Here is a 25461-nt window from a genome sequence, read left to right as displayed (position 1 = left end):
TCAAATGTTATATAGTAAATGTAGATGGTTAGATAAAGCAGTGGATATAGAGGCTCCAAAAGAAGAAATGGTTAGATATGGGGCAACCAATTCACTGGGCTGAGCCGATTTTTAAATAATAGGTATTCATGAATAATGGCTATTCCGGTCTGGCTTTTTTTAAAGCTTCTTTTAATAACCCCCTTCCCTAGTCCATCACAGATTGCATAGCAAATTGGGCCTGATATCCCTAAACAAGCGTAGTTACTGAATCTTTGAAATAAATGAGATTATTTAGGATATGTGGTGTTTACTTTAGATAATTTATACAAACCCATCTCTTTGGATTGAGTTATGCAATTTGACAAAATAAAGTAAAAAAAAGTTCAATTTTTTCCTAAAACTAACAATATAATGCCAGATACCACAGCATACCTTTAGAGGTCTAGTGAAGTCCATGCCTTGTAGTGTTATAGCTGATCAGTATATATACTGTATATATATAAATATATATATACATATATATATATATATATACATATATATATATATATACATATATATATATATATATATATATATATATATATATATATATATATATATATATATATATATATATATATATATATATATATATATATATATATATATATATAGTCCCAAGGGTAGATACCCACAAAGAAAATCATACAGCTGCTGAGGAGATAGATCAAAACAGCAACATTTTTATTGTCGCAAGACCTTGAGGAAAATAGACTGAGCTTCATCAAAACATCGACAATACAAATGATGATGTTTTTACCCCCTCAGCAAGATCCTTGCTTGGTTCTATACCTGTTTTGGATATATATATATATACATCTTCTTAAAAAGAATAACTTATTGAAGTACAACATAAAGCTTAAAGTGTGGTCAAAACATAAAACTCGATAGGGACAAATAAGGTAATTCTACCCTAACAGGGGTTAAAACGCTTCCCCAAGCTATCCAAAACAAAGAACAATTTGGCCTGGAAGTAGAGCTACTGTCATATTTCAAAAGGTTCTGTTGGTCAGCTGTGTATTAGTGTGATGAATGGTAAATGTTGCAAGATATAACAAAATTTTACCGAGGTTAATAATTAACCAAAGTCTTCCTTTTGTAAGTTCCAATGCAATACGATCTCCATTCCGTCCTTCCCCATGAAGTAACATGCCATCACTTTGCATTGACTTAAACTTGAGAGAAATTACATCTTTTGTTGTGCTCATTGATTTTTGATGGAAGCGGTAAAATATGGAGCTTTTGCCATCAAGATAAATAATGTCTGAACCTGATAAAAAAATAAATAAAAAAAGGAAAACTTAATGGACTCATGGTTATACACATTTTAAATAAGAATACTGATTGAAGACCTTTCAGATCCAAAGTTTACCAAGTTTGTTGGCTAAGCTTCAGATTACAATTAGAATTAGGTTATATTTAAACTTATTAGTTCACCAAAAATAAGGTGGACTCATTCCCTCTCTATGTCCTCTATGGCTACTTTTTGGCTGAAACATTTAGGGTGGAGCTTTAGGAGTACTAATGTCTGATGCTAAATAAACTTATCAGATGTTAGCATTTTATTGAGCTTTTGAATTTGTAGGCAATTTATGATTTTTATTAAAAGTTTTGGATGTTATTTGCATTATTTTCCCTCTTTGCATGAGATATTCACCTGGAAGCTGGAAAAACATATTGCACGCCAAATCTTACTGAAGTTGATGGGAGTCATTTTTTTTATAGCCTATTTCAATGCTAATTTAAAGCTTTTGTTTACACATTATCTGGGAAGCTGGTCAATGCCATCATATACCAATGAAAATATTTTTTTTAAATATCATTTGGTGGAGGGAGGGTCATTTAATGTGACTTACACCTTCAATATACAAATCCTTTGAGTAAAATGTTTGAGGAATCAAACAAGAGCACATTAGTTAGCACATAACCTGGTCAGATCACTCACCATCTACATTTGAGATCCAAGAAAAATGCAATGTCAACCCCTCTACCTTATGGCGCAACAATATGTTTCTCTTTACCCAACAAAACCAAGAATGGCTCCGCCTTCCTGTGATGCCATGGCCCGAAGCATGATGGGTTGATGACGTCAAAAGGGACAGGGTCACCCTATGATGTTATCAGCTGACTTCGCCCTTTATTATTTAAGGAATGGCAGAGCAGGCGCACCTACACCGGGGACATGTTTTTATTTTGTTTTTGCAAAGATACTACTAAAATCCCACAAGTTTTTTATTCCTTCCTTCTCAGTCAAAACCTGGCTAGACAAGGGATACTTTAGTGTGAATGAGTACAAAATGGGAAAATTGCGTCTGGGGATCAGAATGGGACCCCAATGACGCAAATCCGCTTCACTCGCTCTGAAAACTCCACTTAGGGTCCATATTGCCCTTGATAGGAATATGGACACATACATCGGTCTAAGATATAAACAAAAATAACATTATTAGTACTCTTGTTATAATCTTCCCTTTTTGATTAAACTCTGTAATCTTCCAATCCCCTTTAGGTATATTGGTCTACATGCCATAAGCTTTTTCTCTTTTCTATGTAATATTACACACATAATGTTTGTTAATGCATATGTTCTGATTTTCTGGTCTTAGATTTTCCAACTTCTTTATAAGTACATTTGAACAACTCAATAATAAACTTGTTTATACTAATGTTGTTTTTTTCTCTTTTACCTTATGTTTGTATGTCTCTTTTTTTTAGGGTCTTTCATTTGCTGCCACGGATCATGACCTTAACTATGCAGTTGGGGAGATGTGCTTCTCGGGACGAGGTATTTCACTCGGCACATGGAGGCCATTGCATCATTCTTTTCTAAATTGATGTAACCGGCCTCATGTGATCTGGGAGTACACAGCCGAGTTTACTCCTCGTTGCCATGACACCCACTATGTTGTGAGCAGCAGACACCAGTCACCCGCCCAATATGCACACATGCCGAGTTCCATCGAGCATGTGACGTCACAACGTTGTTTCTTTCAGCACCGTCTCAGCTCGTGGGGTTAGCGGGTCTGTGTTCTGGGGCCTCGGAGGGCACCTTCTCCGCCCGGCCCCATTCTCAATTGACAGACAGCTGAAAGGGGGCCTGTCTCTTCAGCAGCACAATATAAGATCAACCTTAAACGTACTCCAGACCACAGGTAAAAAACAGTCTTCTGTTATGACTTGGGGAGCTTATGTTATCCTATAGCCATGGATATGCATTTGAATCTGCTGTGTGTTGGACATATAATATAGTCCCACACTGCATTTTAAGGCACCATAGGTTGTTATGTGATTGATTCAATCATATACTATCCTTTTTCAGATTATTCTGTTTTTTCATCTGTGGCTTGATATAGCCATCTGGGTACATTCTACTATTCCCCTGCACGTCAAATTGTAAGGTCTCATTTCTCTCTCCCCCCATAAAAAACGTATGTGTGGTTAGATAAATATAACTAAAGCTTTTCCCATACAAATACATAGTATGGGTACTACATCTCACTATCCCACATTCGTTTTTTTTTCTTTTTCTATTCCTTTTTTGTGTCTGTTTTATCTCTCCCCTCCTTCTCTAGATGTTAGGAATGTGAGTTTTTTTGGTCTGTGGTCTTTATTTTGGTCATAGGGTGCCCTTTGTGTCTGCCCGATTCCGATTCCACAAATCTCTCCCACATTTTCCTGCAAGTTTTTTCCATCGACCTGATTCTCGGCAGCAAATCTTATCCCTGTTTTTTCAATTGAATGCCATTGGTGACTTTCAAGAAATGCACAGTTAGATTTTAGATTGTATCGAAGCATTGTGATTACTAGTCCCTGAAGAAGAGGTTTCATCACTTTTAACCTTGAACGTTTTTCTGTCCTAATCCAATTGTCAGGACAGAGCCAAGTGGTATCATTGTGTCTGTGTAATTGTTTTCTTGTTATTTTCACCTATATCTTTGTGTTCATGCATCACATTTTTTACCAATTTCATTATATTTTAACTTATTCTAATAAAATATATAATTTATGATACAATTTGATTGTTTCCAAAGATTCTCTGCATCTTAAAGTCCCATAGTGGAAACATTTCCCATTTTGTACTTTAATTATGGATGTGGGCAGAGTTTCTTTTTACATAAAGTTCTTGGCACTACCATAATATATTAGTGTGAATGACATTCTTGCAGATAAACAGGATAGTGATACTTATAAATTGTCCCAAATTGGTAATTTCCATCTGAATTTCCCAAGTCAACACACAGGTAAAGAGTAGACAATAGGGAAACATTACCAAAACCCTTCTACACTAAAGGACGGTATTTAGTGGTTTTACTCTAATTTACAGCTTCAATCACAGACCATAAAATCCCCACCCTTCGGAAAGGGATTTGGGCCAAACATTTCTGGTTGGCAGACAACTTTAATGTCACCCATTGTGTTTCCCATTTTGAAAAAATGTTAACGATTACCCATAGATGGTATCAAACCTCATACAGACTATCGAAAATGTACCCCAACTGTCTCTCTGAATTGTTGGTGGTATTATGACCACAAAGGTAGCATACTTCAAATTTTTTATCACTAGCTTCTGGTAATTGGTATTCTCCCTAATATCTTACATCACTGAAATACTCTAACCCCTCCACCCCATCACCTCAGCTAGCTTTGCTGGGGATTTCTATAGACAAATTTCCCAAACTTAATGGAAAGGTGATCATGCGGATACTGATTGCAGGTAAGCTTAGGATCACTAATAAGTGGAAACAAAATTTGTCTTCCAACTTGTCTGAAGTAATACACAGGGTAAATTTACAATGCTCCAATGAATACTTTCTTTCACTCTCTAACAGTGGAAGCACCCACTTCTCAAGCCAGTTATTGTCTTCCCTTTCCTCACGCTGACAGCATATGGAAGGAAGAAGAGATCCAGCGTGTGGTAAAGGGACATTTACACTTATAATCAGAGCATTGATTATCAGTGTCCTGATTATCAGTGCAGTCCCAAATTCCCCACCAGTGCTGCTAATCAGTGCCCACAAGTGCTGCCTATCGGTGCCCATCAGTTCCACCTACCAGTGCCTATCAGTGCCCATCAGTGCCACCTATTAGTGCCACCCATCAGTGCCCTGCAGTGATGCCTATCAGTGCCACCTATCAGTGCCCATCATTGCCACCTATCTGTGCCCATTAGTGCCGCCTATCAGTGCAGCCTCATCAGTGCCACCTCATCTGTGCATACCTGTGCCACCTCATCAGTGCCACCTATCAGAGCCCATTAGTGCCGCCACATCAATGCTGCCTCATCAGTGCAGCCTATCAGTGCTCATCAGTGCAGCCTCATCAGCGCACATCACTAAAGGAGACAAAGTACCTGTTTGCTAAATTTTATAACAAACTGTGAAATAAAAAATGTTTTTCTTTTTTTTTTCCATCCAGCTTGAAGTTGGGATTCAAACTAGGTGAGGAAAAAATATGCTTTACTAACAACTTGAGGTTGTTCAGTGTAAAGTACACAATGAGAAGATTGAGCACAAAAGCAAGATAATGATTGTCTTCAGGCTGGGTTCACACTACTACACTACTTTCATCCTACTTTGCTCTGCTACATTGGTCCTACATTTATCCTACATTGGTCCTATATCCATCCTACTTTCATGAACAGGATACTACTTTGGTCCGACTTCAATGATATTCAATGGGCTGAAGTAGGATCAATGTAGGACCAAAAGTAGTACAGGGAGCATTTTCAAAGTCGGACCGACTTGTGTAGGACCAGTTAAGACAGCTCTCAAACATTGATTTTCACACGTCATGCTACATGAGGCTCCCAATGTAGGACCGTTTGTCGGACAAGTGTGAACCCAGCCTTACTGTTTCAGGCTGGGTTCACACTACTACACTACTTTCATCCTACTTTGCTCTGCTACATTGGTCCTACATTTATCCTACATTGGTCCTACATCCATCCTACTTTCATGAACAGGATACTACTTTGGTCCGACTTCAATGATATTCAATGGGCCTGAAGTAGGATCAATGTAGGACCAAAAGTAGTACAGGGAGCATTTTCAAAGTCGGACCGACTTGTGTAGGACGCTACAAGACGCTCTCATAGGGAAACATTGAACACAGAGCAAAGTAGGATGAAAGTAGTGTAGTAGTGTGAACCCAGCCTCAAAAGGGTTTCCCTTAAACAGAAATTTGAAGGACGACAGGTGTTTCCATATGTGCTGTTCAAGCTTTTCTGCCAAAGCCAAATAAATAGGCAACATTGGGGGCCAAAAAGACAGTGGTTGGCCAAAAAAACGAGGGCACCAGATGAAAGGCACATCATACTTCCCTTCACAATCAAACACTGTCCATTGGCACCATCATCTCATACTAGGCAAAACACAATGGGACTCTTGTAAGGAAAAACAAGGTCAACCTAACTGTGACTTATTGGGGGTTATTTACAAAAGGCAAATACACTTTGCACTACAAGTGCAAACTACAAGCGCAAAGTGCACTGAAAGTGCAGTCGCTGTAGATCCGAGGGGGACATGCAAGGAAAATAAAAAACATTCTTTTTAGCTTGCACATGATTGGATGATAAATTCAGCAGAGCTTCTCCTCATTTCAGATTTACCCCTCAGATTTACAGTGACTGCATTTCCAAGTGCACTTTCAGTGCCCTTTGCACTTGTAGTTTGCACTTGTAGTGCAAAATGGATTTGCCTTTCGTAAATAACCCCCATCGGTTCTTTTTGCCAGATTGCAGGTTCAGATTTGGAGTTTGTTCATGACGTGGAGCAATATTTTAACATTTTGCTTATTTCTGATTCCTTCCAAATCTACACATTAAAAAAATGTAAATAAACAGATACAATTGAGGCTTCAAATAATATGAACTCGTTATCTTCTTGGTTCACAAAACAATTTTGTAATAAAAATCAGAGGAAGGTTGGCACAAAGTATAATTTCATAAGGTGCTAATTACATGCCTTAAACACTGATTTAAAAATATATGTTTAAAAATGTTAATCTGCTATTTTGAGGTACATTTAAGTAAGCTAAAAAGAAAATATTAATCAGACTTTATGACAATAATATGTACCAGCTATAATGTCATGTCAGCTGTTAAAAAAATGTTTTTTAGGCAGCTTTGTTGTTAGTGGATGCCAGCCAATGACAGTTGATCACGTGATGTAAACAGAAGACCGTGATCAATTTTTTCCCCCTCATGCTTACAGCGTGAAGAGAAAAAAAAGCTTCTGTCAGAGGGACATCGGTCCCATACACAGAGAGTAGGTAAATCACATTTTGAAAATAGAGAGCACACAGTGAGTGGTATGTGAGTTTCTGGTGACACCCCTACACCCCTAGAAGCTGCAAGTGTTATCAGAATTGTCTAATGTGTGTGTGGTTTTTCTCTTCACATTATATATGGCCCTTTGGCCTTCTCAATGAGGGGTTCCCGCTGCTAACCAGGTATTGCAGACACACATAAATTATTCATAGAAAATTAAGAAATCCTTGTGTTAAGCATGTGGCAATCCATACATTTGTAAGCTCTGATGGTGTAAATAAGACGTGAGGAAAATTTGGAAGTGCTTCATCCTATAACATATACCATACTTCAATGATCTTGTAAAAACATTTTAATCCTAAAGCAGAACATAAAACGCCCTAATGAAGTGTAGTGTACTCTTTCCAGTAAAGTTTAATTTAACTAGATATGATCTAAACATTATTGTAAAATGTGTAAAAAACAAAACATTTTTTTTTTACACATGTTTATTTTGCACTGTAATTAGGAGTATACAAATGTTACTATATACACTATATTACCGAAAGTATTGGGACACCTGCCTTTACACACACAATGAACTTTAATGACATCCCAGTCTTAGTCCGTAGGGCTTAATATTGAGTTGGTCCACCCTTTGCAGTTATAACAGCTTGTCTCAACTCTCTGAGAAGGTTGTTCACAAGGTTTAGGAGTGTGTCTAAGGGAATGTTTGACCATTCTTCCAGATGTGGACGACAAGGCCTGGTTTGCAGTCTCTGCTCTAATTCATCCCAAAGGTGTTCTATCGGGTTGAGGTCAGCTCCTCCACCCATGCTTTTGGAGGAATGGTCAAACATTCCCATAGACACACTCCCAAACCTCCTAAACATTGTGAACAGCATTTTCAGAAGAGTTGAAGTTGTTATAGCTGCAAAGGGTGGGTCAACTCAGTATTGAACCCTATGGACTAAGACTGGGATGCCATTGAAGTGGTTCTAAAGACAGAAGTTAAAAAAAAAAAAACTGTCTGTGTGCAGAAGCCCCCTCAGCCCCCCCTAATAGTTATCCGAGCCCATCTTGATCAAGAAATGTTGCATGAGAGACTCAGCTGTCCAGGACTCTCCCTTCTCAATGGCAGAGACTGCAGCGAAGTGCCAATGGCTCCCACTGCTGTCAATTAAAGTCAGTGAGGAGAGAGAGAGAACAGGGTGGGGGCAGGCCACAGCTCCATGTCTGAGTGGACACACAGAGCTTCTGCTCAGCTCAGGTGCCCCATGGCAAAGCTGCCTACTATGGGGGCACTCAACAGGAGGGAGGGGCCAGTAGCCACAAATAGAGACAAGAAGAGGAGGATCTGGGCTGCTCTGTGCATAACAACTTTACTGAGAATGTAAGTTTAACCACTTCCCGACCAGCTCACATACATATACATCGGAAAAATGTCTCATTCTCATGAATTCCTGTACCTGTATGTCGGCTCCTGTAAGAGCCATAGTAGGCATGCACATGCACGCCTGCTGCAGAGCGGGGGATCCGATGTGCGTGGCCAGCAGGCGCGATGACTGTTGGCCACTTGCGATTGCGGGCATGAGAGCCAGAATAGGGATTTTTGTATATCAGTCTCATCCCCCACAGTTAGAAACACACATGAGGAAACACAGTTAACCCCTCGATCACCCCCTAGTGTTAACCCCTTCCCTACCAGTGACATTTACACTGTAATCAGTGCATTTTTATAGCACTGATTGCTGTATAAATGTCACTGGTCCCAAAAAAGTGTCAAAAGTGTCCGATCTGTTTGCCGCAATGTCACAGACCCTCTAAAAATCGCACATCATTACTAGTAAAAAATAATAATAATTAAAAAAATGCCATAAAAATTTCATAAATCTATCCCCTATTTTGTAGATGCTATAACATTAGCGCAAACCAATCAATATACGCTTATTGCAATTTTTTAACACAAATATGTGGAAGAATACTGATTGGCCTAAGCAAATGAGGAAATTATTATTTTTAAAAAATTTTTGCTGATAATTACCGTATTTTCCGGCGTTTAAGACGACTTTTTAACCCATGAAATTCTTCTTAAAAGTCGGGGGTCATCTTATACGCCGGTAACCTAACATGCAGGCTCTCAGTCAGACCGCGGCCGTCCATTTTTCAAAAGCCGCTCCTCCTCCTTCTGCTGTTCCGTGATGGGCGGAACACTCAGCTTCCCAGCAGAGCCTCTGTTCAGTGTTCCGCCTATCACAGATGCCCTCTTGTCCTCGGTCTCAGACGAGAGAGCATCCTTGATAGGCGGAACACTGAACACAGTGTTTACTGGGAAGCTGAGTGTTCCACCTATCACGGAACAGCATGAGGAGGAGCCGCGTCTTTTAAAAAATGGACAGCCGCGGTCTGACAGATTCTGCATGTCAGGGATAAGGTAAGGGATCATCGAGACATGCAATGGCACAGTGAGGTATGCAGTGACACAATGAGGCATGTAATGGTGGCACAGTGAGGCATGTAATGGTGGCACAGTGAGGCATGTAATGGTGGCACAGTCTGGCATGTAATGGTGGCACAGTGAGGCATGTAATGGTGGCACAGTGAGGCATGTAATGGTGGCACAGTGAGACATGTAATGGTGGCACAGTGAGGCATGTAATGGTGGCACAGTCTGGCATGTAATGGTGGCACAGTCTGGCATGTAATGGCACAGTGAGGAATGTAATGGTGGCACAGTGAGGCATGTAATGGTGGCACAGTCTGGTATGTAATGGTGGCACAGTGAGGCATGTAATGGTGGCACAGTCTGGCATGTAATGGTGGCACAGTCTGGCATGTAATGGCACAGTGAGGCATGTAATGGCACAGTGAGGTGAGGCAAGGCATGACTAGTAGAAAGGGGGTCATCTTATATGGTGAATATATCCCAAAACCAACATTTTAGCTGGAAAATTAGGGGGTCGTCTTATACGCCCAGCCGTCTTATACGCCGGCAAATACGGTATTATAGCAAAAGTAAAAAATATTGGGCTGGATTCAGGTATGACTTGTGCCCTCTTATGGAGGCGCAGCATACCGTTTTTACGCTGCGCCTCCGTAAATTACGTGCGCTACGCTTCATTCACGAAGCAGTAGCTCCGTAATTTGCGTGTGCGCTCCCTAAAACTGCCCGGCGCATGTTCCATCGGGAAACTTTCCCGACGTGCATTGCGGCAAATGACATCGCAAGGACCTCATTTGCTTCAACGTGAACGTAAATGGCGTCCAGCGCCATTCACGATTCACTTACGCAAACAACGTAATTTTCAAACATCGCGACGCGGGAACGACGGGTATACTTAGCATTGGCTGCCCCTGCTAATAGCAAGAGCAGCCTTACGCGGAACCCGACCAACTGCAAACTACGTAAAATGCGTACGCAGGGCGCGCGTAGGGTTGTGAATCGGCGTGAGTATGCAATTTGCATACTCTATGCTGACCACTACGGGAACGCCACCTAGCGGCCATCGTAAGAATGCAGCCTACGACGGCATAAGAGCCTTATGCCAGTCATATCTTAGGCTGCAGTCAGCGTAACGAGCTTTCTGAATACAGAAAAGTTGTTACGCCGGCGCAACTAAGCAATTGCGCTGCGTAACTATGGTTACGCAGACGCAATTGCTTACTAAATCTACCCCATTGTTATTATTTTCAAAATTGTTGCTTTTTTTATTTATAGTGCAAGAAACAAAAACCACAGAGGTGATCAAATACCACCAAAAGAAATCTCTATCTGTGGAAAAAAAAAGAAGTCAATTCTGTTTGGGTACAATGTGGCACGACCGTGCAATTGTCAGTTAAAGCGACGCAGTGCCATATCGTATAAAATGGTCATTAAGGGGGAAAATCTTCTGGGGCTGAAGTGGTTAACATGCTTGTTATTTTTTCAGAAAAAAAAACACGAGACTTTAGTATCACTTTCAATTTGATGTGCGTGTAAAGGCACCAATACTTTTGATAATATAGTGTATTGCAGAGCTCCTGACAAACTACTTACAAGGTCTAATGAGTATCTTTCAGTGCAATGACTACCAAGCTTTACATTTTGTGGTAGGTAGGTATGTATGGAAAATAATTTTGAAACTGAATACAGGAACTGTTTATTAATCCATAATTGTAATGGGATAAATTCTTCAGTATATGGAATAAGTGTGTATGTAATTTATAAATATTATTATTATGATTAAAAATGTAATGAACTACTTTCCAAGCCAAAATATATATCATTCACCTAATATACGATGTACCATAACTTGTGCTGACTGCTTTCCATAGCTGGAAAGTGTGTTAGATCCTAACTTTATCATTCATTAAACATTCATCAGGGAGCTCCAAGAACAGTGGATAATAGATAATTATATCATTCTTTTGAATACTGTACTGATCCATAGGCAGGAGTATGTTTCTAATATGGCAGCATATATGAATGTCATATATTGTCATATACAATGTGAAATGTCTTTTAAGAACTAGATGTTGAAGAATTAAACATAACTGTTATTAATCAGTTATGTGCAAAGAATGGTATGTGATGTAAAGTATACATTTTTTCCACACTTGCTCAGAAAGTTTTTATAGGATTTTGCTGCTTTATTGAATTGGTTGCTCTGTACTATATGCATTACATGTACTCATGCTCTACTTTAGGTAAAATTCATATTTTACGTTGTCTCTGTTCTGTATTAATTTAGTCCTTAGGAAAAATACTTTATCTGTGATACACTTTATTCATTGTAGAATCTAATCTAATCTGTCCGTGTTGAGAAATGACAGCACGGGTATGTGTGTTAAGTTCATATGGTAAGGGAAGCTGAAAGTACTTTCAGATAAGGATGTGCTATTTAGACAAGTTAATGTTAATGGTATTCTTACAAATCAGTAGTCATCTTATATCTAATATCTAAAACCTAAATATATAGTTATCTTTGGAATGAACAGGCAGAAAAGTGAGTCAGTACAAACCATAGCCTTTAAAATGTATGACAAGGCAAAATATAAAAAAGTAAACAACAAACAAAACCACATTTGCATTACATCTCACAATACAGAACAGTTCTCCCTGTTTGATCCCTTTAAATTCCCTGCAAGTACAGAAGTTACCTATTGAACTTGGCAGAACTATGTTCAGCTTCTATTTTCCCATTGTATTGGCAACACTGTGGAGTACTTTTTATAGATTTGCCAAAGACATTTGCCAATGTAAGACTGAAAAGGAAACATTTTCTGTCAAGGCTCACTTTATGTATTATGCAACTGATAAATTGCATCTTGTAAGGGTGACTCTTTATAGTAGAACAGCAGATATTTTTCACCTTTTAATTTAAGAGGTTGTAAAGGTTTATTTAATTTTTTTTAATAACATACATGTTATACTTACCTCCACTGTGCAGCTCGTTTTGCACAGAGTGGCCCAGAACAGCGTTTTCTGGGGTCCCACGGCTGCTGTCTCGGCTCCTCCTCACTTTTGGTAACCCCCCTGGGAAGCGCTCTCCCAAGGGGGATACCTTGCAGGCTCACTCCCGAGTCCTGTATTCGGCATCTATAGCCAACTACTACAGGACTTGGCCCCTCCCCCTGGTGGACGCATCATTGGATTTGATTGACAGCAGAGCGAGCCAATGGCTACGCTGCTATCAATCTATCCAATGAAGAGCAGAGAAGACAAGGGAAAGGAAGAGCATGTTCGTGACGCAGGACTTCCAGGGCTCAGGTAAGTAAAACGGGGGGGCTGCAAATCTTAAGATGTTTTTTCACCTTAATACATAGGATGCATTAAGTGAAAAAACATGAACCTTTACAACCCCATTCTCCGGCATTCAGGAGATTTTTCTCCTCTGTGTTCCTGTTTGTGAAGCGGAGAAGATCGCTTCACCCTTGGAGGAGTGAAGTAATCTACCAACACTTCACACTACAGTGGAGAACGGCCCCTGATACTGGAATCTCGTGAGACCTTACGAGATTACAGTACCAGAAATTCACAGAAACACAGAGATGTCAGTTTATTAAGCAGTGATAAATTATATACATTATATATATGTATGTATATATATATGTATACACATAAATATTACAGGGGGACATGGTTACTGTGTTGGGGGGTCTGAACGAGGTAGAAAGAAGTTAAAAATCTTCCTCCTTCCTCCTCAGATCCCCCGGGATTCCCTCTTCACTCCCCGCGTCACCAGCTCTGAAATGGTGATTCGGGGAGTGTGAATTCTGACACAGATCGCCAGTGAAGCGCTCAGATCACAGCTCCATAAACTGGCCGTTTACTGTGTCAGTCTATGAGGATTCTCTGTGTGTGGAGATAATCGTCGGGAGAACAAATTCAAACACTTCTCCCCCCGATTATCTCTGCTTCATAAGCTGTTTATGGGCTGTTCACTGTTTCATAAACTGACACCTTAATCTTTGTAGAACTGTTTTAAGCTGCTTTTGGTAAATAATATGACTTCATTCATTCACATGCTGAGATATGCTATCCATGGTGCTGAACCTGTGTAAAAACTGTTTCATCACCTTGCATACTGAATGCTAGCAGCATGTCATTTCTTTCCACTGTAAACAATAGATAGATAGATAGATAGATAGATAGATAGATAGATAGATAGATAGATAGATAGATAGATAGATAGATAGATAGATAGATATCCCCCAACAAAGCTAACCAGCACATCAGGTATGCAGGGTGTTTTTTTCCATAACATGGAATCAGTGAGCATGCTATGCAGTTATCAGTCCACATGCCTTTCAGAATTTTAGGATGTTTTGAGAGGGACTTCCAAAAAAATGTGGGTCTCCTAAAGTCCCAGTGCCAACAAGTACTAATCTCATTGGCACCTCTAGTACCCAGAGAGGGGGTGCCAGCAAGATGAAGGTTCATCTAACAACAAGCTGACCCACTATGGGGGCAAGTAGTTGTTTGTGCCTTTCCTGATTAACTGGTTTTAGGGTCATGTGAACCTCTTACCAGTCCACCAGTGCTTATGGGTAAATGTAAGATGAAAAAATACACACAACTAAAAAGCACCTCATTTTTTTTCTTTAAGAATATTGGAGTAATGTAGTGGCACCCAACGCGTGCTGCTATTTCTGCTCCTCCCTTATAAAATGATCCTACAAAGTCTTGTGGAAATTTTGGCAAGTGATTATCATCTGAAAGTACAATAATGTGTACCCTAACCAATTACTTATTTCCAAACATCATCAGATTTTTAATCTTCTTCTGATCCTCCTGTAAGGAAATTGCTGCTCTTGCTGACTTTTAATGGGGCACTGCCAGTCTTCTGCCTGCATGAATAAAGGTACCGGCATTGCAAGAGGCTCATACAAAGTCAAATTAAAAAAAATGTATACTACTTGCATTTAAAAACATATATTTATTAATGCTGTAGTAATTTGTTGCATTTGTTACATCTGCCTTGAGTTTAGCTTTAAGAAAGTCGGTTTAGTGCCTGCAAATTCTTTGCGTTTCTCTGTCAGGGTACTGTAACCAGCAGCATAATAAAATTTTGAGTTTTAGAGAAAGGTTAGCAAAGCTCCAATATCTTGGTTCTAACCTTTTACTTGCAATATATTATAATGGTGCTTTTTACAGGACCCTGAGAAGGTGAAAGAGGAACTATGTGAACAATCAGCTGCCAGGAAAACATCACTTTCTGAACTTCAGAGATGAAACAAGCAGCACAGATGTACATACGCTATAGTTTAGGAAAGTTCAGACTTCGTTATTTCCTATCACCCCATAAATTACTTACCAGTAAGGCACCAAAATTACTAGCTATAAACTGGGATGTAAGGGTAATATCTATGTAGCAACTGTGAGGTATATGAATTCATGCTTCCCATATATAAGATTGTTTACTTTAATAAAAAAGCAATATTTATTCTTGCATCTAGAAAAATGCAAAAGCCACATGGACGCATACAATTGAGTCCACTTAAGCCAAAAACAGAAAAACAGTATATCAACACTTAATTTAAAATTAGCTCTGGTTTATTATGAATCAGATCACACATTTGTACTGCATATTTGGATTGTTAGCACATAGCCTTAAATGTCCAAAAGTACTTCACTTTGTTAAAACTGTGCTTCCAATTCAATTTCTAATTTATATAGTATTCTTTATTTAAATATATCTCTTTGATCCTTTCACTGCTGGGGTAATTTTTGAATTTTTGTTTTTGCATACATGTTAAAATGCACATTTTAGGAATGAAGATTAGTTTGAACCTCCAAGCATTATATATTTTGTATGAAATGTTTTTTTTTATTTTACTGATTTTAATGATTGTAGTTGCAATTTTTATGTCACTCTTTATCAAACCCAATATTTTGGTAAACAAATATGCTCAGAGCCGGTTCACATTGGGGCGACTCATCCGGCGACTCAGCCGCCTGACAAGTCGCCTCCCATTCTATTCAATAGAACCGTTCTAATAGGAGCGACGCAAGTCGCTTCGACTTAGAAAAAGGTTCTTGTACGACTTCGGGGGCGACTCGGGGCGACTTGCATTGACTTCTATACAGAAGTCATTTTGCAAGTCGCCTCTGAAGTCGTTTTTTAGGACGCCTTACCGAGTCGCCCCCGAAGTCGTGCCGCCCCAGTGTGAATCGGCTCTAAAGTAAATTTTTGTGCCTAAAACAGTGAGATAAAAACAAATGAGTTTGAGTAAACAGATACCAAACATGTAAAGCCTTACAATTTCACAGATTAAGGCCTCATGCACACTGCAGCTCAAATGCCTGCTTTACAGGCATTTGATGTTTTTTTTCTCTTCTCCCTCTAAACACCCCTCCATGCTGGATTACGTGGGTGTTTACAGGTGTTTAAAGGCAGGGGTGTTTAGAAGCAAAAAAAAAACATCACTTGCACATTAGAGAGAAGCATTTAGCAGACAAAAAGTGCATAAACGCACATAAACATGCACATCTAATGGCCAGAATAATTATACCTGTAACAAGAAAAGGTATCCAAAGGAGCACAGTGTACATGGTGTACATGAAGCCTTAACAACTGCAAAATTGATGATTGATGATTTTAACCAAAATCATTAATTGGCAACGTTTTAAATGCCCTTACAGATAATCAGTTTAGCATTAACTGTGAATGATGACCCTAAAACTACTACTCTTACTGGCATGTGTGACAATAGACCACTGCTATCACATGGGGGGGGGGGGGGTAATAGCAATCCTTGTGTACTGCTTGCACACAGAACATTAACTCTCTTTTAGCTTTTACTTGGGAAGGACCACGTCTATACTCCACTTTTGATCGATGCAAGAAAAAGTGACAACATGTGCGCCACTAGTGTATTAAACAAAAATAAATATGTTAAAATTTAAAAAATGTGCACTCACAATCCCTCTTATGAAAATAACCTAGGGAAACTACTATCATGCACAAGATAGAGTGTTTGTCTTTGAGGCAGCTAAGCTAAAACTAAAAATCCTCTCATGGTTTGTCACATACAAGTTTTTATATCAAACAATCAAGCTTACCAGTACTAACTTAAAGCATAAGCTCAACTTTTGTAACATATTCAGGGTGTAACATGTTACGAATGGATCAGCCCTGGAACCTATGGCTGCAGTCGTATTTTGACACCAAAATAATCTGACTGGATTCAGCCTCTGTTTGGCTGAAAAATTCTTAGCAAGGACCATCAACAAAAGTTGATTGAACAAAGAGCACCTGCTAAGTGACTTTTGGTTGTTCCTCAGGAATCAGTCAAAATGTGCATTGTGTGTCTAGCTTTATCCATCAAATTACCCCTAACATAAAATGATTAATATAATAAATGTGTGTATTGTCTTAAAATCCTACATATCATACTTACTCTATAGGTTGGCATCCAAAGGCTAATTTTCTGTACTCCAACAAATGCAAATTGTATCATTTAAGATACAGAGATAGAGATTGAGGGCTCAATCTCATTTCTCTGTCTCAAAAGTGGAACATCAGAGGTCTGTTTAGAGCCGTGATATTTCACCAAAGCCCCCAAATGTGTCTTTGATTAAAAAATAAATAAATGAAATGGTAAAAAATAATAAAATAAATAAAATAACATAGATAAAAAACTACTGACACTTAAGTTGGAACTACCAGGGTCACAATGGTGGTACTTGCGACTAGGCCTTGGCATTCCACCACCAGGCTCAGAGGGAAGGGCCCTGGGCTCAGAGGAAAGGGTCCTGGCTAAGGGTCATAGTTTCATGCACCGGGCCCCTGAAGGTTCTAGTTACACCTCTGGAAAACACTGTTTGCCTGTGCATGCTCCCCATTAGTAAATGTATATTTTAGATTATTAAAAGCCTCTGGAATATTAAAAGAAAGAGCTAAAATATTACAATGTTGCAATAGTAGTGCAAATAAAAATGTATGATTACAAAGCAAGACACCACCAATAAATACAAATAATAATAAAAACTCTTTTATAACAGTGTATTGATCCTGTATCACTAAAGGAATATTGATGAGGTTAACGTACTTAGGTTTGGTTTGCAGTGAACATTATTTAAGTTCAGATGGGCAAAACTGGCATTTAGAATGGAGTATCAGGCATACAGAGGAAGAGAACTGCTACCAGCTGGCCAGGTCAGTATGCCTTATGTCAACTGCATTCTCCCTCCTGCTATAAGCATATGGAATCTATAGCAGAACTATCTCCCAGACTCTTTTCAATAAAAAAAACTAGCTGTGATCAGTGGCTGGAAAGCCTTTGATCCCTGCTGTTCAATAAAAATGTGACCCTCTCATTTGCTAATGCTGCCAGCACTGCACTGCTTTCCTCTGTATTCCTGTGATTGCATGCTGTGTTCTTTTGTGCCCCTTTTTCTACCCCACTTCACTGTTTGTTCTGATTCCCGACAGTCTTCTGTTTCTACGTCGCTTCCCCCTACAGCACTCCAGACTTATTCTCCTCTCCTTCCTTGCCAGCCGTCAGCTGCCGCAGGCATACAGGGAATCAGGATAGAAAGTGGGGTAATCAGTAAAAATGTCATGTTTACTAATTATTTTCCTTCCTGTATAAACACAGTAACACTTCTGTGTTAATTCATACCTGAAACAAACTGTGTTTCCTATGCTTTCAGTTTGAAAATAAGCAGGAATCCTCTGTACAGAACACTCCCTGTTCATTCAGTGAGTTCATCCAAAAAAAAAAAGGAATGAGGTCCTCCCAAAACCCATGCCAGAACCTCATCTGAGCATGCAGCCTTGCTTGCCAGGAAAGGTGGGAGGTGAACATGTGCCCCTCTCTTTAACTAATACCGCCTACATAAAAAAGAAAAAAAATAGGAAGTATGGCATCCTCACAAAATCTCTACCAGACCCTTATCCAAGCATGCAGTCTTGCTTGCTAGGAAATGTGGGGGTGGTATAATTTTTTTTACACAAAAAAAGCTTTAGTTTAAAATGGGACTAGCTGATTCACGGGTTGCTAAGACTGTGGTTCCTGCACCTGTCACTTCCTAATCAAACACTGACAGCAAGATAGCTGCCCTATAGTATCAGTAGGAATACTGTTACTTTATTTAAAATGTATCTCCCACTAAGTGAGCAAAAAGTCCAGTGATCAGATGAATGCCTAAACAACCAAAGTTTGATCTGGATCTATGTTTAGATTAAACCTTAAGCTTATCCCTACAAAGAAATCAAATGTCTAAGGTTTATCAGAGAATTCTAAATTAAATGAGTGTCCCATAATGTATTAGCAATGGTGTTTAAAGAATTTGAATTATGACATTGTGTGCAAAAATACTAGTATACAACATAAGAAAGTTCAACTAAGATAAAGGTGTTGTAACATTTATACTTTTACCCTGCAATTATTTTGCTGTCCCTATGCCAGTTTTGCCTGTGTAATTGCACAGGGTTCCAAATAACAAAGGACCCTCATTGAGGAGCCATAGCAAAAGCCAGGTGGTCAAAATGATAAAGAGCTTTTTCACGCTTAACATTTGGACCCACCTGTGATGGGACAAATGCCTAATTAGATTCTCAACTCTTAAAAGGCTTTGGCTTGAAATTGGCTTATTGGTGCTGCCAGTCTCAAAGAAGGTGATTCCAGCTTTGCTGATTATACTAGTAGAGGCACAGCTGGAGTGGTTGGGATAATCAAATGTGGCATATGACATAAAGAAAAGACAAAATTACCAAGAGTGTTTACAGGCACACCATGCCAAAGGTGCTTACTAAAATCCAATGCAACTCAACTACCATTATGGAAAGATGGCATGGGCCATTTGCTTGTCTTGAAATGTAATTATGTATGTTTTAGTCAGTGTTAGTCTGTTTTCACATGTTCAGTTATATTTGGTAACAGTGTGTTAGCCAATTGTAGTTCAAATTACTTGATTTACAAATTATTGATTACTTAATTTCCAAAATAGTTTATGATGCAATATGTTATTAATATTGTTAATTTCAATCATTTTTTGTTTTGTTTTACATATGAGTAAACAGTGTCTAGGAATCGCTGCATGTTGTAGTCACTGTTTTCCTGCAAAATGTCATGTGACTTTTCTGATAAACGCGTATTAGGTATATGAAATTATTATTATTATGATAAAACAGGATATATATAGCACCAACATTATGTGCATCTCTTTACAATGTAAGGGTAGGCAGTACAGTTACAATACAATTTAATACAGGAGGAATAAGAGGGCCCTGCTCATTAGAGCTTACAATCTAAGAGACATGCTATATTTAAAATCAATGGGTCATGTCCAGGTATAGCAGATAAGTTAAATCTTTTTGGATAGTTGGAATAAAATAAGTGGTTGTACCAAGTCTTCTGTGCCTGAACATAACTCAGTAGACCAATCAGCACTTTGAAAAGGTATTCATAATCAGTCTCCCCGGTCTTGAGGTCCCTCCACTTGCTGCCCGTACAGGACCGGGTGACATTCAAGACGCTCTGCCTCACCCACAAATGTATACAGGGGAAGGCTCCCCAATACTTAAGCGAGAAAATAAAACCCTATGTCACCAAGCGCGTGCTCCGGTCAACCAACCAAAACCTTCTCCAAATTCCTAAATCCCGCTACAAATCGAAGGGAGAACGTAGATTTTCGGTCCAAGGACCATGGCTCTGGAATGCTCTACCCACTACCATCCGCTTGGAGGAAAACCATCGGGCATTTAGGAAAAAACTAAAGACCCACCTCTTCTGAAAGACTGGTACGACGCTGGATGCCAAGCACCTTGAGGCGATTGAGTTCGCATTTGCCGCGCTATACAAGTTATTCACTCATAACTGAAACTCTTTTTAGTGGGGAAGGATTTTTAGAGTGGTGAAGGACTAGAGCTTTTTTTTTTTTTTTAAAAAGAGAGTTTACTACCGCTTTTTTTTGTTGTTGTCTGTTTCCCTGTTGCAGGTTTTCAATCTCTCCCTTTCTGGTAAAACATTGTCTCCATAAAAACACTAATGCAATCTTTGCAAACTGATTTACGGAACTGTCACAAATATTTCCGACATCTAGAATAGATAAGATAGTACATGATTTATAGAGAAAAGGCAGGAGCTGCTGGTTTGGTCTGGAATCACTGTGGGAATCCCAGTGATGTCATTGTCCAAATTTGATCATGTTCATATTTGGTCAATGAGGTCAACTTGGAGACCTTTTCCTTTTGTTTACATTCTGTGATGGGGACCAGTAACTAGTATTTAAAGCAAGCAGCCATGGGGAGCAGATTGCATTGGTGAGCATTGTTCATCGTGATTGATGTGGATCTGCAACCGTGGATGCCATGAGCGCAATGGATTTACAACATGTATTGAATATTAATTAATTAATTAATTTATTAATCAATGTCAATATATGTGTGTTTATGTACTATTTGTGTTTTAATGTGACTGAGAAGGGGTACTATGTATTCACCCTCCCAAGGCTAAGGATATGTGTCAGGGAGACAAGGAGGTTGCATGGTTTTCTTCCCCCTTCCTGGTCAGCTAGGCTGCTTGCTCAGATAAGGATCTGGTGTGGATTTTGGTAGTGGACACATGATATTTTTTCTTGTTTTTTGCAAGAGGTTCTATCCTTAAAATCCATGCCAGATCCAAAGGGATATGGAATGTATTTTTAGGGGGGGACCCATGTGGAATGTATTTTTAGGGGGAACCACTGTTATTTTTTTCTGGCGGGGTTTCTCATTAACATTTATACCAGACCCTCATCTAAGGTTTTTTTCCTTTGGTATATGCTTCATAGGGCAGTTCCCAAACCCCTACCCCCCCTGAAATTTGTTTATCAATCCTGTGTGTATGGAATTGTCTTTCACTGACCCTTCAATACAAGAGAGCACTTGTATACTGACCCTCAATGTATGAGGTCACTTTTACTTTGATCTCCAAAGTAAAAGAAGCATGTTTTCACTGATTATCAAAGTAAGAGGGTATTTTTTACTTGCCCATTAATGTAAGGGGCACTACACTAACCACCAATGTAAAGGAGCATTGCATTTTTTTAATTACTGTTATTATTATGTTTTTAATTTCATGACAATTGGATTCCAAATGCTATATGTTTTCCATTTTCCCTATTCTTGTATATATGTCGAAACATTCAATTTACAGAATTATAATATTGTATCATGAGCTGTAGCTAATAAAGTTAAGGGGTCTCTGAAATCAGTATTTTAATGGTTCCTCTGTGGTAAATTTGAGCAAGACAGATCTAGGGAAAGGAAAACATTTTGTTCTTTATAAGTAGTGGTTGGGTTGCTTGAGGGCCTATACTACACATTATATATTCCAAGATCACTACATCATAGTAATTAATATTATCATTTTAATTTGACCTACTTTAATAAAATACATTTGTTTTACTATATAAAAAAAAAACAGGATAACAAAATGCACATTATCTGAAACACACCTGAAAGGACATATAAAAGCCTAAAATTGCAAAAAATATATTATATTCCCAAGAACAAGTTGGGTGGTCCTCAAAACAGTGGTAACGAGTAGTCAATGTTCTGTTACTTACTGTATGTACATCCATACACTTCCACTCTCATTCCTATCCTGCCATTCAAGTTCCAGTTCAAAGGAGTGAAACGCAGGTATCTTGCTCTTATATGATTCTGAAGCTTATGTTGAACAACACTGTCAGCATTTGTATTTCCAATGAATGCCTGAAAAAGGAAGAAGATTTACTTGTACATTACATCTATTGTGTTTTTGTTTTTAAATAATAGTGCACGTTTGGTGGAGAAACTTATTTTGAAGCACACAAGCCTTCTAGTCACAAATATTTCTGGTTACTTAATAGAGAAAGTATGGGCTAACATCTGTTGTTGGCTGGTGTCACAGAGCAGGTCCAGGCTCTGTAGTGATCCCACAATAATGTAGGGATCCACCCAGATGCCTGACAGGCAGCTGGCTCAGCCTCTCAGCATGCTGTTGGTAGACTGGGCCAGCCTCTCCCTCCTCCTACCAGCTTGGCACTGGAGGGTTATAGCACAGAGCAGAGACTGCCAGTCTGTGCTCTGAGCAGACCCGAAAATTGAGTGGCTAGCTGTCTTTGGTCACTCATTTCCCAGTGTAGAGGCAGTGGGGGACAGATGCAGCTTCAAATCAATACTGCATTCACCTAAATAAGTATGCCTGTTTATTTATTTTTTTAATCCCACACTTCTTTTTTAAGAATACATTCATAGAAAATCATTACATGCAGCTAACTTAAAGGGATTAAATATTCAATTTGCATTCATCTCTGATCCCCATGTTTGACAGCAATTCAATGCAGGCCGTGAAAGCTACAACGGATGACAAATTACCCTTTCATTTTAACAAGAATTTAGGTAATTTACTCTGTAACATAATATGCTTTCTTTTTTTTAAGAAATTACCTTCATGTAGGCAGATAAAAGTTTTAAATGGTATGTGTTCTGTTTGACTGAATGTTACTACTGTACTTGTAAGAACTAAGAGATGAAAGGAAACAGGACTGGCAACCTGGCAATGACAGAATATCTATCAGAGTGTGAACATTAGCAAATGGGGCATGATTTCTAACCTACTGGAATAATTCTACTCTCTCAACATATCTGCTCTGGCTATAAGGTAAAAACTAGAAACTAAAAACTGGTAGTCATTGGACAACTTCAAATCATCCACACGTTGAAAAACCCTGCATCCAGCATGCCTTTCTAGCCAGTAGCTTGAGAAGGGGAGTGTATGGCCCTACTGTCTTGTCACTCACCATTTGGCACTCTGACTTCCTTTGTGCTTTCCGAACAAGTTAAATCCACATAACATGGATGGTAGTATTTAGTAAAAACACCACAAAGCATTTTAAAATAATATGGTATTTCTGAAACATGTATATGCCTTGTTAACATATCAGCAGGCTTAACATGGTAGTATTTTAATGACTTATAGCATTATGATTTAATAATACCTAATGATTTTGTATGTTTATCAGCAATAAAAAGGGGGTTCAATATACTATTCACTGTTCTGGATTAGTACAGGAAATTATTGATAGAAATGAAAGCTTGGAACAGGTGCAGCACAATGCACCCTACCTCCAAACCACCTAATTTGAAACATCCCTTTGCACTGGAATTTACATTTACATCTGCTGCAGTGACTCTTTCAGCTACAGAAAGCTGTCATGGAGTTCTTAAGTGACTATCTGAGGTACAGATGCCCTAGGGAGCTTAGGTTCAACCCCCCCCCAGTTTTGTTGCCAAATCTAAAGAATAATTATTCATAATTGCATAATAAGATTTTGTTATCTGGGATCCCCAATACTTTGTGTTTGGGATGATTTTTATTTATTCTTATTTTTATTTACACCCTCTTAAAGAGGAGCATTACTGACATTTTTCAAATGCAATTATTATTATTATTATTATTATTATTATTATTATACAGGATTTATATAGCGCCAATAGTTTACACAGCATTTTACATCAGGGAAGACAGTACAGTCACAATACAAATCAATACAAGAGGGATCAGAGGGCCCTGCTCGTTAGAGCTTAAAATCTAGAAATCTTCATTCTTTAATGTTTTGAAAGTATAAAATGTTCACTATGATACCTATTATAGTGAATGCACTGTCTAAAAAATACAAAAAAAGTTCTGGACCTGAAAATGAAAATAAAGCTGATTCTGTTGGCACTGAATAACAAATTAGCTTTAAAACAATGTAATGCAATTTAACAGTAAAAACTTCCCCACCAGAAATTAAAAAAACAAACCTTTAACTGTAAGAAAGCTAATCTGGAATTGTTAGTTAAAAAAACAAAAAACAAAAAAAAAAAGCACAAATATCCTAATATACACTTACACTTACTTGTAAGCATGTGCTTACATTTATCAGTAGATTTACTTGAATGCTAGAAGCATTATCTAACATATCTATACAAATGAACTAAACTTAAAATAGAATTTACATATAGATTAAAAACAATTTAGCTTTTAAAAAAGATGTGGCATATGCATTTATTTATTCACAGTAAAATGTATTTAGTTGCCAGAAAACTTAGCAACTCTGTTACATTAAACCAAGCAAGTGACCTAAATAATGTTTCAATGTGTTCAAATATCCTCATTGAGTATGCAATTAAACTCAAGTTTTCCTGCAAGTTGTGCATATGAATAAGGAATAGTTTGTGGGGAAGTAATACAACATTTTCCTTAGGACAGAGTTTGCCCTAGGGTTGAGTACAGAGAGGAACTTTTTTTTATGACCTTTACCCAATAGGATTTTGAGAAATGGTAAGGGCAAAGTTGCAGGAGAAGATGTCTTTCCATTGAAATGAAAATAAAACAATGTGCAAGGGAGAGGCTATATGGACTTTTCACAAAGCTTCATATGTGTACCATTCATTGCTCCCAGTAGAAAATGAATCTCTGGTCTGCAGAAATTTTTGTCTACTTTTTTCCTTCTTTGAAAACATATTCACCGATTGATGAGATTTTTTTCTGACCCTATTAAAATGAATTGGTGCATGAGAGTATCACAAAAACATTATACCTATATCTACTTTCCATGAGTGTTAGGTCATGTTTTGCTCTGTCTGGTCGTTTTTTTCCAAACTGTTGATTAGGTGCCATGATAATTTAGCTCCTGGTATACAATGTGGAAAATTATATATTTTATATGCGTATATAATTACAGGCAAGCA

General features: G+C 38.4%; 1 protein-coding gene across 1 annotated transcript in view; it reads right to left on the bottom strand.

Moving 5' to 3' along the window:
• LOC120941686 (contactin-associated protein-like 4) overlaps positions 1 to 25461 on the bottom strand; it is a 466073-nt gene that overhangs the window by 183146 nt on the left and 257466 nt on the right. Inside the window, exons 4-5 of the mRNA XM_040355240.1 lie at positions 22308 to 22455; positions 1091 to 1294 (exon numbers count right to left, since the gene is read on the bottom strand). Coding sequence (XP_040211174.1) covers positions 1091 to 1294; positions 22308 to 22455 — 352 coding nt within the window. The remainder of the gene's footprint in view (positions 1 to 1090; positions 1295 to 22307; positions 22456 to 25461) is intronic.

This window comes from Rana temporaria, chromosome 1, assembly GCF_905171775.1.
Source record: "Rana temporaria chromosome 1, aRanTem1.1, whole genome shotgun sequence".
NCBI lineage: Eukaryota > Metazoa > Chordata > Amphibia > Anura > Ranidae > Rana > Rana temporaria.
The sequence above is the reverse complement of the archived record's forward strand: the minus strand, read 5'-3'. Positions and strand labels throughout refer to the sequence as shown.